This window comes from Vigna unguiculata, chromosome 8 (assembly GCF_004118075.2).
Source record: "Vigna unguiculata cultivar IT97K-499-35 chromosome 8, ASM411807v1, whole genome shotgun sequence".
Lineage (NCBI taxonomy): Eukaryota > Viridiplantae > Streptophyta > Magnoliopsida > Fabales > Fabaceae > Vigna > Vigna unguiculata.
In genome coordinates this window covers 30,879,752-30,891,534 of record NC_040286.1, presented here as the reverse complement: position 1 = coordinate 30,891,534, position 11,783 = coordinate 30,879,752, and the positions used below count along the sequence as shown (strand labels likewise).

The 11,783-nt window shown below is 33.5% G+C and overlaps 2 protein-coding genes across 3 annotated transcripts; one reads left to right on the top strand and one right to left on the bottom strand.

The window, feature by feature from the left end:
* Positions 1 to 758: 758 nt before the first annotated feature.
* Positions 759 to 5,916, top strand: LOC114194154 (disease resistance protein At4g27190-like). Of its 2 annotated transcripts, XR_003606347.1 has the most exons (4): positions 759 to 3,857; positions 4,212 to 5,004; positions 5,177 to 5,321; positions 5,706 to 5,916. XR_003606347.1 is itself a non-coding variant. In XM_028084243.1 (3 exons), the coding sequence occupies exons 1-3, from the start codon at positions 759 to 761 to the stop codon at positions 5,714 to 5,716; spliced, it is 3,903 nt and encodes a 1,300-aa protein (XP_027940044.1). In that variant the 3' UTR covers positions 5,717 to 5,916. The 2 variants fall into 2 exon arrangements, 1 of the variants encoding a protein (XP_027940044.1); XM_028084243.1 differs by lacking the exon at positions 5,177 to 5,321.
* A 262-nt stretch (positions 5,917 to 6,178) lies between these two features.
* LOC114194155 (probable LRR receptor-like serine/threonine-protein kinase At1g06840) lies at positions 6,179 to 10,081 on the bottom strand. Its single transcript, XM_028084244.1, has 11 exons — positions 10,038 to 10,081; positions 9,847 to 9,918; positions 9,638 to 9,724; positions 9,358 to 9,426; positions 8,678 to 9,159; positions 8,209 to 8,367; positions 7,723 to 8,006; positions 7,450 to 7,501; positions 7,041 to 7,291; positions 6,825 to 6,959; positions 6,179 to 6,722 (listed from the first exon to the last, which is right to left on the bottom strand). The coding sequence occupies exons 1-11, from the start codon at positions 10,046 to 10,048 to the stop codon at positions 6,375 to 6,377; spliced, it is 1,950 nt and encodes a 649-aa protein (XP_027940045.1). The 5' UTR covers positions 10,049 to 10,081; the 3' UTR covers positions 6,179 to 6,374.
* Positions 10,082 to 11,783: the final 1,702 nt, after the last annotated feature.

Here is an 11,783-nt window from a genome sequence, read left to right as displayed (position 1 = left end):
TCTAAATCATCACTGATGAAAATACTATATGTATTTTTCGAGACAAATGAAAATTCAAGATTTATTAGGGAAAAACACTTAAGTTTAAATTTGCTTTAATTATAAGCATCGCCATTATATTATTTTTAATTTCAAATTAACTTCTTTTCTATGATAACTAGTGAAAATCTTCAATTATTATACTATCGTCTTCGTATTTAAGTCATATCACATGAAAAAATATAACAAAATTATTTTTATTGATATATTTAAATAATTATAAATAAAAATTATTTGTCACATAACATTTGAAAGGTTAGAATTCAAGTTTCTTTTGAAAAATAAAGACAAGTAACTATAATAAAGAAATATGAAAATAATAAATGTGTCAAAATATATATATATATATATATATATATATATATATATATATAACTTTTCTTATGACGCTTAACTTTTCTCAAAGGTCAGTAGTTTCAATTATTTCTTATGATGTTTGTGCAACCTAGTCTTTAGACATTAATATATATGATTATTAATTTATATTTTACATAATACTAGTTTTTATTTAAATAAAAATAAGGTATTCAATTTGCAACCACTGTTTTGACTTTTTGTTAGTCATATAACATATATCAAAGGGATGTACGACACATATTTTTATTTATTGTTTTCTTTTAACTGCATAATGTATGACTAGAATACATGACATAATAATATTTTGTAATTAACTAAAGAGTGATGAACTTATTCATGTTCAGGAACTATATTAATTCAAAATGGAGGATTTTTTTCTTTCAATCGCATCAAAGATTGCAGAATATGCGGTGCATCCCATTATTCATCATGCTCAATACTTATGTTGTTTCAAAAACTTTGCTTCGAGTCTTCCAAATACCAAAGAACAATTGGAATTGACTCGAGACAAAGTGAAGGATCGAATTAGAGAAGCCATAAATAAAGTTGAAAAAGTTGAGCCAGCCGTTGAGAAGTGGCTGAAAGACGTTGAAAAAGTATTAGAAGAAGTGAAAATACTGGAAGAAAAAATATTGAGTGTGAATAAAAGCGTTTTCAGAAGGAAATGTCAATATTCTCTTGCAAAAGAAATAGAAAGAAAAACAATTGAAATGATTGAGCTTGATCATAATAGCAAGTTTGAGCCATTTTCAAGGATTACTGAACTTCCAGGCATGAAGTACTATTCTTCTAATAATTTCTTTATGTTCAATTCTACAGAAGCATCTTGCAACAAGCTTCTTGAAGAATTAAAGAACAAAAGTGTTTTGATGATCGGATTAGTTGGATTAGGTGGTTCAGGTAAAACTACTTTGGCAAAAGAAGTGGGTAAAAAAGCTGAAGAGATGAGAATCTTTGAGAAGGTTGTCTTTGCAACAGTGTCTCAACCTCTAAATATCAGAAGCATCCAAGATCAGATTGTTGATCAATTGGGATTCAAGTTAATGGAAGAATCAGATATAGGTAGAGCCCAGAGACTATCAGAGAGATTAAGAAAAGGTACAACTCTTGTAATCTTGGATGATGTATGGGAAAAAATAAACTTCCAAGCTTTAGGTATTCCACTTGATGAAAGTGGAAAGGGTTGTTGCGTATTCATAACAACTCGGAGTAAAGAAGTATGCACTTATATGCAATGTCAATGTACAATTGAACTTGATCTCTTGAGTGACGAGGAAGCTTGGACCTTGTTCACACATTATTCAAACATAAGTGACGACTCCTCAGAAGCTTTGAAAGGTGTTGCAAGAAAAATTGTTAATGAATGTAAGGGGTTGCCCATTGCAATTGTGACAGTGGGAAGCACCCTAAAGGAGAAAAGTATTGAAGATTTTGAGTTAGCATTGTCAAGGCTAGAAAATTCTAAGCCACTAGATATTCCACAAGGCTTAAGAAGTCCTTATGTTTGTCTTGAATTAAGTTACACTAATTTGACAAACCAATTATCTCAATCCTTATTATTATTGTGTTCTATGTTTCCAGAGGATTGTGAAATAGATTTGGAAGATTTATTTCGATTTGGAAGAGGATTTGGCACAATTGGGACATTTGGAACAATGGAGAACGCAAGGAGAGAGATGCATGTAGCTATAAAGTTGCTCATGAATTGTTGTTTGTTAATGCATGGAAAAGAAAAACAAAGGGTAAAACTGCATGATTTGGTTCGTGATGTAGCCTTGTGGATTGCGTCTAAAAGTGGTCAAGCAATTTTCACACGTACTGAAGTGGATCCAAAGGAGTTGGCAGATGATGACGTCATGAAAGATATGAAAGCAATAGCCATATGGGGTTTGAATAGTTATCATCTACTCAATTATAAATTAAATTATCCAATACTTGAAATTCTCTTGCTTTCTTTTGAAGTGAGTGGTGTAAAAGTATCAGATGGGTGTCTTCAAAGCTTGGCAAAGCTTAAAACCTTGGCAATCATAAACGAATGGAATGAAGGTGCCTTGCCTTTGCAAGAGTCATTGAATTCATTAAAAAATATTCGAACACTATGCTTGAGGGGTCATGATTTAGGTGACATATCTTTTGTGGAACGACTGCAAGCACTTGAGATTCTTGACTTGCGTGGCTCTTATTTTGATGATTTGCCTGTTGGGATCGTAGAATTAAAGAAGTTGAAGCTTTTGGATTTGTACAAATGTGTGATTAAGAAAAATAAAAATGTTGAAGCTTATGAAGTTGTAAAGAAATGTTTGCAGCTGGAGGAATTGTATTTATGCTTAATCGAATATGAAAAGGCCTTTCCACATGATGTCTCTTTCTCCAGATTACAGAGGTATGTTATAATGAGCGGTTATCTTTTTTCTCATAAACATTACTTATGTCGTGGTGATCTTATGGTTATGAAAAAATACGCACAATCTAGAAGTTTATTAATAGATGAGTTTAATGTTGGCGCTCAGAGTTTTATATCATCACCAATAAAGGATCTCTTTATAAGAGCAGAGTACCTTAATTTGAGAAACCTTAAGGGAGATTATAAAAATATAATCCCATCTATGGATCCACAAGGCATGAATCAGTTGGTTGCTCTATCACTCAAATATTGTTCAAAGATAGAATGTCTGATTGATAGCACTATCAATAGCAACACCAGTTTTGGTTTGCTTCAAACTGAAGTTGTGTTCTCCACCATTGTTTACTTGAGTTTGGTAGACTTAGATAATCTTCGAGAGGTGTTTTGTGATCCCTCTTCTCGATGTTCTCTGAAAAATTTACAAGAGCTCGAGATAGAAAGATGTTACAAATTGATCAGCGTATCATTTCCTATGAGCTCAAAGCTATGCAATCTGAAGGTCCTTACAATATCAGAATGCCCAATGCTATCTTCTCTCTTCACGCCATCCGTTGTCCAAACTCTAGAGCTGTTAGAGGTTCTAAGAATATATAGATGCAAATCATTGAGACACATAATAGAAGAAGAGAATGACGTTCTTTCAAGCACTCAAAGTCATTCTTCTTTGACGCTCCAGAAATTAAGGACTCTTCAAATTTCTTCATGTGACAATTTGGAGTATATATTCTCTGTGTTTTTAGTGGAAGGGCTAGTAAGTTTGGAAAGTGTGGAGATTTCATGCAATGAGAAGTTGAAGTATGTATTTGGCAATGAAAAGGAGCATAATCTTGCAGGGTACCCAAGTTTCCAACAGACTAATAGTGAAAGAAATTTGCCTAATTTGAAATCTATGGAGTTGAGGAGTTTACCAAATTTAATTGACTTTTGGCCTGAATATTGTCGTGCACATCTCCCAAGTCTTAATGGTTTATATTGCGAGGAATGTCCAAAATTATCTAATTCTTCCATACATAAGGTGATGACTGCTTCAGATATCCAGCAACAGACAACTCCAGTGGTAATATATTAATTATTTTTCATCAAATTGATTAAAAATAGTAAGTTTTAAACATGAAGTAACATTTTTAATATATGTGATTAGAAATCAGTATAGTTTCTCAGGTAATATTTAAATGTACTAAGAATAACAATCGTATCGAGTAGTTTTCTTCATCATTACTTTTACCCGATAATTATCAAGATTATAATTTATATTCTAAGTTTGAGTTGAAAAATATATTTATAAATTAATCATAATCATGTGAAATGGAATAAACAAGTATTTATCTATTTAATCAATTATATTTGTATGACTTATATCGTGGAATAAAAGTGTAGCGTATTAACAATGAATTGCGTTGTGTATACACAGGAGAATGATATCCTATGGTTGATTAGCAACACATTGAAGCAATTGGACGATGATCCATTGTCTCACCCACAACTCAAAGTTTTCCTCAAATTTAGAATCCTATGGTTGAGTGATCTTAAGATAAAAGGTATCTTCGAATTCCAAATGGGAGAAGAAGGGGGCACTGCACAACTGCTTCCCCTAAACTTGGATATGGCTTGGCTACAATTGTTGAATCTACCTGAGCTCAATTTCATATGGAAAGGCCCCACAGCTTTTCTAAGCTTCCAAAACCTTCGTGATATTGATGTGGTAAGCTGTCCAAAATTGAAAACCATCTTCTCCACCGCCGTTGTTACAAGTTTACCAATGTTGGAGCATTTGAGAATATATAATTGTGATGAATTGGAACAAATATTTGATTTAGGTGATGCGCAACAACTCAAAACCCTATCTTCTTCCCAACAACTCTGCTTCCCAAAACTCTCTTCCATTCGAGTTACAAACTGCAATATGTTGAAATATCTTTTTTATAATATCCCAGCCAGTCATTTTACCAGTGTGATACAACTGGAAATAAGTAATTGTTCTCAGTTACACAAGGCTTTTGGTTTTGAACACGAAGCTGATGATGATGGTTGGGAAGAGATGGGTAAGGATGGAAAACAACTACTATTACACAACTTGAAATTTATAACACTCACAGATCTGCCAAACTTCCAAGAGATTCACCACGGATTTAAGTTAAAAGAAGTTGTTCAACATATCATAAGGGAATGTCCCGTGTATTCTCCAAGTTTATATCTACATCCAGGTAAAATTCACATGGCATTTTTCTAAACACAATTACAATGTCCTTGGATTATGATGTTGTTAAATGAAATATTATTTTATTAACAAGTTTTTGGTTAAACTTTGCTCCATCATGAAATCTTGTCACCAGGCACAAAGGGTGGTATTAATTAAATATATTTTTTGTTTATCAGATATGTAAATAGATGCTACAATTAAGCACGAAAAAACAAAACAAATTGGCTACATACAAGCTGGTCTTGATTTTAAAAAGGAAGTAATAGTTATATGGAAAATGTATCACTCAACTCATCTCCATGCGTTCAATAAATTGGTCAGGTGACATTTTCTTTCCTGCTTACATCTGTCTTGTTAAATTATGCAAATTTCATCATATTTTAAATTAATACAAGATTTTTTTTAAATGAAGAAAACCACTTTATGTTCTTCCTTATATAGTGTTCTACTTCTTTATTTCTGCTCACTGTAAGACTTAGACTCATACTTAGATTTTACTTGAATCTTTCAAGCCCCTGTACAAAACATTATCAGAACTTCACCTTCCTATCAAAAGAAGAGTAGAAAGAGGTGTAACAGTCTTGCACCAGATAAACATGAACATGCTGTGCTTGTTTGTTTAAATAATATGATGACTTTTCTGTCATCTTGCTGTATTTTTCAAATCTCTAAAACTGCAAATGTAATGAAATTCTTTATTTTCAGGTGACACTTGAGACCATATGTTGATTCATTCTACAGTGTGATGTGTTGCCGATAAAGTTAAACGGGGTGCTAAATTCTCCACTACTCTACCCTACTTTTCTACCTTACTTTCATATTTTATTTTCCTGTATGACTCATTATTTTATAAATTCATCGGGATTGTTACTCTTACATAATCCATTCTAAGTACAAGTTTTTAATATAACTTTGTTTCTTCTAGCTACCTCTGTTTTTTTGCCATCTGTTAGTCCTTGCATTAACACCTTTTAATTTTTCTAACTCAATAGTCTTTTTTCCTTCTGCTACCATACACATTATCGTATCTCGTTGTATATTTATCTCTGTGAGTGTTTAATGTCTTGTTTTAGGATCAAAGAATTTGATAGGGAATTAATATTATGAGAAGTCTCAGTCTTATATCGTGTATCGTTAATATGATATGATTCGTTATGTATTTAAGTGCTTTGGTAAAATTCAGCATCATAAACCAATCTCCGTCACTGTTATAAAATACATTATTTATAACTTACAAACCAATCCTGTGTCAATTTATGATACAACAAGCAGCACAAAAAGAATAAATGAAAGTTAGTAAATTTGGTTTCATAGTCCAGTTCACAAGGTACTAATTAACATTCTCAGATTCAATCAACTATATTTTTTGAACTTCTATCTTGGCTTGATGGTTGGTATGGTTCCACTGACAAGGTCACTACCTGACACATCTCCGGAAATAAAAGGAGTCTTTATAATAGATGATGAAGGTTGTGAACTGAATATTGTGCCAGAAGAATCACTTGTAACATATTCAACTCCCTTGGTATCTGAATCGGGTAACATAGAATAGATGTATTCAAGCTCTCTAGCCACTTCTGCCATTTTAGGTCTCTCATCTGGTGAATCTTTGCAACACTTTAAGGCTAAAGTCAAAAATCTCTCTGCATACTCAGATGGATAAGACTCGATACGTTTATCAACTACTCGAGATATTCCACCTGATTGGTATGTCATATTAACCTGAAATAAAATAAAAAAAGGAAGAAAAGAAAATATTTAGGTCATTCTAAGATAAACTTTTTTCAATAAGCACTTATATGAAGAAGAAAAACCATAACATACCTGTCTAATAATATTTTCACCGTGAAAGATTGGTGGCCTCGCAGTCAAAAGTTCCAGAAATACAACACCCAAACTATAAACATCACTTTTGTCGGTCAAATTACGAGTTAAGAAGTACTCTGGATCAAGATAACCCTGCAGGAGCAGAACAACGTTAACAACGTACAAGCAAATGCTGAATTATAGTGAAAGCAAATCCAGTTATGAAAACCATACCGGGGTGCCCTTTACTACTGTGGATACATGAGCAGGTACATTTCCTTCAATATCTGGAACTGGAGCAAGCCGTGAAAGACCAAAATCAGCAACTTTTGCTGTGTACCTTGTGTCCAGTAATATATTGCTGGCTTTCACGTCTCGGTGGAATATCGGAGGATTAGCTTCTGTGTGCAGATATAGAAGACCTTTTGCTGATCCCAGACCAATCTTTAACCTCAGAGAAAAACTAAGAGCATCTTTTGAATGAGCTGTCATAAAACATTAAAGTAAAGGAGGTTTTTTCATTAAATTAAAAGTAAATTATAACATTAGTCTCTTTGTACTTGAAACCAAAATGGAACCAGAAAGAACAAAGAAACCTTATACAGGAAATACAGAAAATCATATAATCAAAGTTTAAATATACCAGAAAGATGATCCCTTAGGGTTCCATTTGGCATATATTCATAAACCAACATCTGCAAGCACAAAAAAATAAACAAACAGAACAAATAAACTAGTCAGAAAAGGACTCCTTGTAATTTTAATATCAGTTTTAGTCAACATCTTACTTTAGTACTAGCCACGTTCTAGTGAAATCAAATCAATAGATGTGAGACAGTATAACAGGACTCGTTGAAAATAATTCTCTTAAGAAATTATTTGAGTTTACATTTTTGAACTGTGAAACAAACGCTACCTGTTCACCCTCTTCATCACAGTATCCAATGAGAGACACAAGGTTGCGATGGTGTAACCTTGACAGCAATTCTATTTCTGTAAAGAACTCCCTCTCACCTTGCAGTGAACCCTCCTGTGCACGTTTTATGGCTACAACAGTGCCATCAGGAAGACGACCTTTATAAACCTTCCCATAGCCCCCTTCTCCTATCTGAGCAGACTGGCTAAAATTGTTTGTGGCCAAGGCCATTTCTTTGTAATCAAATGATCTTACACCTTCAACTCTTATCGAGATCCTAGATGCTGTGAAAAATTTTGAAGCCTTTGTTTAATATATATACAATCAACCATTCTTCATGGTAAGAGAAAATTAGCTTTATAATATAGTTATGCCAAAATAAAACATGTGCAATAACATCTAGACATCAGATTATAGAAGAGCCAAAGCCTTGCAGACATTTCTAAAAGGAAGAAATAATAGGCTAACTCATTATAAGGTACTCACCGTTACGCCTTTTGGAAAGTGCATGATAATCTCTCATGCGTACTCTCAAAATAAGAATGGAAACAATTGCCGATAATGTAACTGCACAGGCAATTGCACCTAAGATTATTCCAGCCAGTGCACCTTTGCTTATCCCTGAACTTGAAGACGGAGTAATCGCTGCATAATAAGCAGTAGTATATCAGCACAAGTGATCAACCTTAAAACAGTATCATATTCCATACATGGGATCAACCTTAAACATAATTTCAGAACACTTGTTTGACATGCGAAACATGAACTATACTATAAAAGGCTGATTTATTAATAGAATCTTGACTCGATCTGCATAAACTATAAACAATTCAATTTGAAGTTTTCATGATCACTATTCAACCACCTGACTGAGATTCAACTTCAGTTTCCTTGTTAACATTGTCCAAGTACTTCTACACACTCTATCACGTCATCAAAAGTTTCTGTAACTCACCTTCGCTATAAATATCCAGTAGAACGAAGTCCAAGAGTTCATAAGGACCAAACAGGTCACTGTCACTAATATCCCATTCTCTGAACATGTCTCTAATCCGAACAACCTCATTTTTACTGAACTGACGAGAACTTGTATTGTCAATATATTCTGGGAAAAGCTTCAGGTTCATTCTCAATCGCCCTTCTTCCCACGTAAAACGCTCAATGAACAGCTGATTAGTATGCACACTAAGACCATTTGTCAGGAAGCTCTCAAATTCTGTCACATATTCACGGAAATCTGAAAAACCTGGACTTTTCAACCGATAATGAACAATCAATGGGGCAGCACAGATACACTCCACAGTGTATTCATAAGGAGGGGGACATCCTTGACTTGGACACAGAACACTGGAGCCTCCATCCATGTTATTGTCACTTTCACCTCCACAAAGCTGAACTAGGGAGTTGTTATTCAAACATACACGATTTCCCTGAAGCCTGAAAAACAGTAATTTCAATAATAATGTGACAAGTTACCAAGAAAGATGGAATTCATGTCAATCAATGTTCAACGATATTTGACCTTTGTCATAAGGTTTGTATTATTGTTTTGAACATGCTTGACAAAGAAAGAAGATAAAAATCTCCACCTTACTCTTACTTTAGTACGTCTGAAAAATCAATTTAGAAGCTTACATAAGTGTGACATTTGGAGGAAGATTTGTAGTGCCTGATATGCTTGTAAGTTGATTATTTTGCATGTTCCTGTTGCAAATCAAAAACAAAAGAATTAAAAGGCATCTAAGCTAACAAAACACTTGTATGGATACAGGATGCCTTGGGAACGTACGGACATCTGCATGTTCTCACACATGGTATCACTCAATGAAGAACAAAAATAGAGGACACATAAATTCATGTTGCAAGATATAAATCTACAACAGCAAAATTTCGCAATTATAATTTCATGTCTTACAAGATAAGTTGCTCTGTTGCATTTAAAGTCCTGTTCTGCCAAATGGTAGAAGGAACAGTACCACTGATTGCATTGTTGGCAATTGACCTGTAATAGGGAAAGATACGTCTTGACAAATCGTTGATTTTATAGCAGTGTTTGATATGTGTGTGGAAATACATTACGGTTTGATGTAGAAGAAGAAATGGTGAAACAAAAGACAAACTTACAATTTCTGAAGACGTGGAAGACCAGAAAAGTAGGATGGAATTGTTCCATTGAGCTTGTTGTTTGATAAATCACTGCACAAGTCCTTGTAGTAAGACAATAATATCACATGCAATCCATGTAATCGTATTTAGGATATTTTCTCCAACCACTTAACATGAGGAGAATATCCATAAGCAATAGAAGTTCTTACATGGTTGTCATATTGTCTGATAGCTTATTGGTAGGAATTGATTCATTCAACTGATTCAAACTGAGGTCACTGGAACATACACAAATAGAAATCAGTTGAAACACTTACCAACAGTATTGTACGGATTTTTAAACGTGTGCATTGTCTAACTCAGGTGCAGACACTTCTTTTGATAACAATCCAATAAAGTCAATGAATAAACTAATTTGAAAGAAAATGAAATAACTAAACTAAACTTACATGTAAGCAAGGTGTGGTATCCTGCTGAAATCAGGAATTGATCCTGTCAAGTTGCAGTTCCTAAGACTTCTGATAAAGCCAAGAAAAAACCAATAAGAACGTATTGACCATCAACCTTACACTCTGGTCATTTCTCTTCATAGAACTAAATATTTTGTTTGAGACAAGAGCTCGAGATAGAAAGATGTTACAAATTGATCAGCGTATCATTTCCTATGAGCTCAAAGCTATGCAATTTGAAGGTCCTTACAATATTTGGGTGCCCAATGCTAACTTCTCTCTTCACGCCATCCGTTGTCCAAACTCTAGAGCTGTTAGAGGTTCTAAAAATATATAGATGCAATTCATTGAGGCATATAATAGAAGAAGAGAATGATGTTCTTTCGAGCACTCAAGCTCATTCTTCTTTGGCGCTCCAGAAATTAAGGACTCTTGATATTTCTTCATGCGACAATTTGGAGTATATATTCTCTGTGTTTTTAGTGGAAGGGCTAGTAAGTTTGGAAAGTGTGGATATTTCATTCAATGAGAAGTTGAAGTATGTATTTGGCAGTGAAAAGGAGCATAATCTTGCAGGGTACCCAAGTTTCCAACAGACTAATAGTGAAAGAAATTTGCCTAATTTGAAATCTATGGAGTTGAGGAGTTTACCAAATTTAATTGACTTTTGGCCTGAATATTGTCGTGCACATCTCCCAAGTCTTAATGTTTTACATTGCAAGGGATGTCCAAAATTATCTAATTCTTCCATACATAAGGTGATGACTGCTTCAAATATCCAGCAACACACAACTCCAGCGGTAATATATTAATTATTATTTCATTAAATTTAAAAATAGTAAGTTTTAAACATGAAGTAACATTTTTAATAGATGTGATTAGAAATCAGTATATTTTCTTAGGTAATGTTTAAATGCAGTAAGAATAACAATCGTATCGAGTAGTTTTCCTTCATCATTACTTTTATCCTGATAATTATCAAGATTATAATTTATATTCTTATTAAGTTTGAGTTGAAAAATATATTTATAAATTAATCATAATCATGTGAAATGGATAGTCTTTTATGTAATGGAATAAACAAGTATTTATCTATTTAATCAATTATATTTTTATGATTTATATTCAGACCCATTGAGGAGCAATCTTCTAACTCCTACGTTAATTATATCAAAACAATGAAAAACAAAAAACACAAAGTAGGTGTTTGTTAAATAAACTTGGTTGCGTTGAATGATAAAGTGTAACGTATTAACAATGAATTGTGTTGTGTATACACAGGAGAATGATATCCTATGGTTGATTAGCAACACATTGAAGCAATTGGAGGATGATCCATTGTCTCACCCCAAACTCAAACTTGTCCTCAAATTTAGAAGCCTATGGTTGAGTGATCTTAGAATAAAAGGTATCTTCGAATTCCAAATGGGAGAAGAAGGGGGCACTACACAACTGCTTCCCCTAAACTTTGATATAAGTTCTCTATTATTGTCGAATCTAGCTGAG

Bases quoted from the DNA above. Each gene is read 5' to 3' on its own strand.
- LOC114194154 (XM_028084243.1), top strand. From the start codon at position 759: ATGGAGGATTTTTTTCTTTCAATCGCATCAAAGATTGCAGAATATGCG. The intron at 3,858-4,211 runs GTAATATATTAA...GTGTATACACAG, and splicing joins AGCAACAGACAACTCCAGTG to GAGAATGATATCCTATGGTT.
- LOC114194155 (XM_028084244.1), bottom strand. The intron at 8,007-8,208 runs GTGAGTACCTTA...AATTTTTCACAG, and splicing joins ACTTTCCAAAAGGCGTAACG to CATCTAGGATCTCGATAAGA. The intron at 6,723-6,824 runs GTATGTTATGGT...ATTTTATTTCAG, and splicing joins GTGAAAATATTATTAGACAG to GTTAATATGACATACCAATC.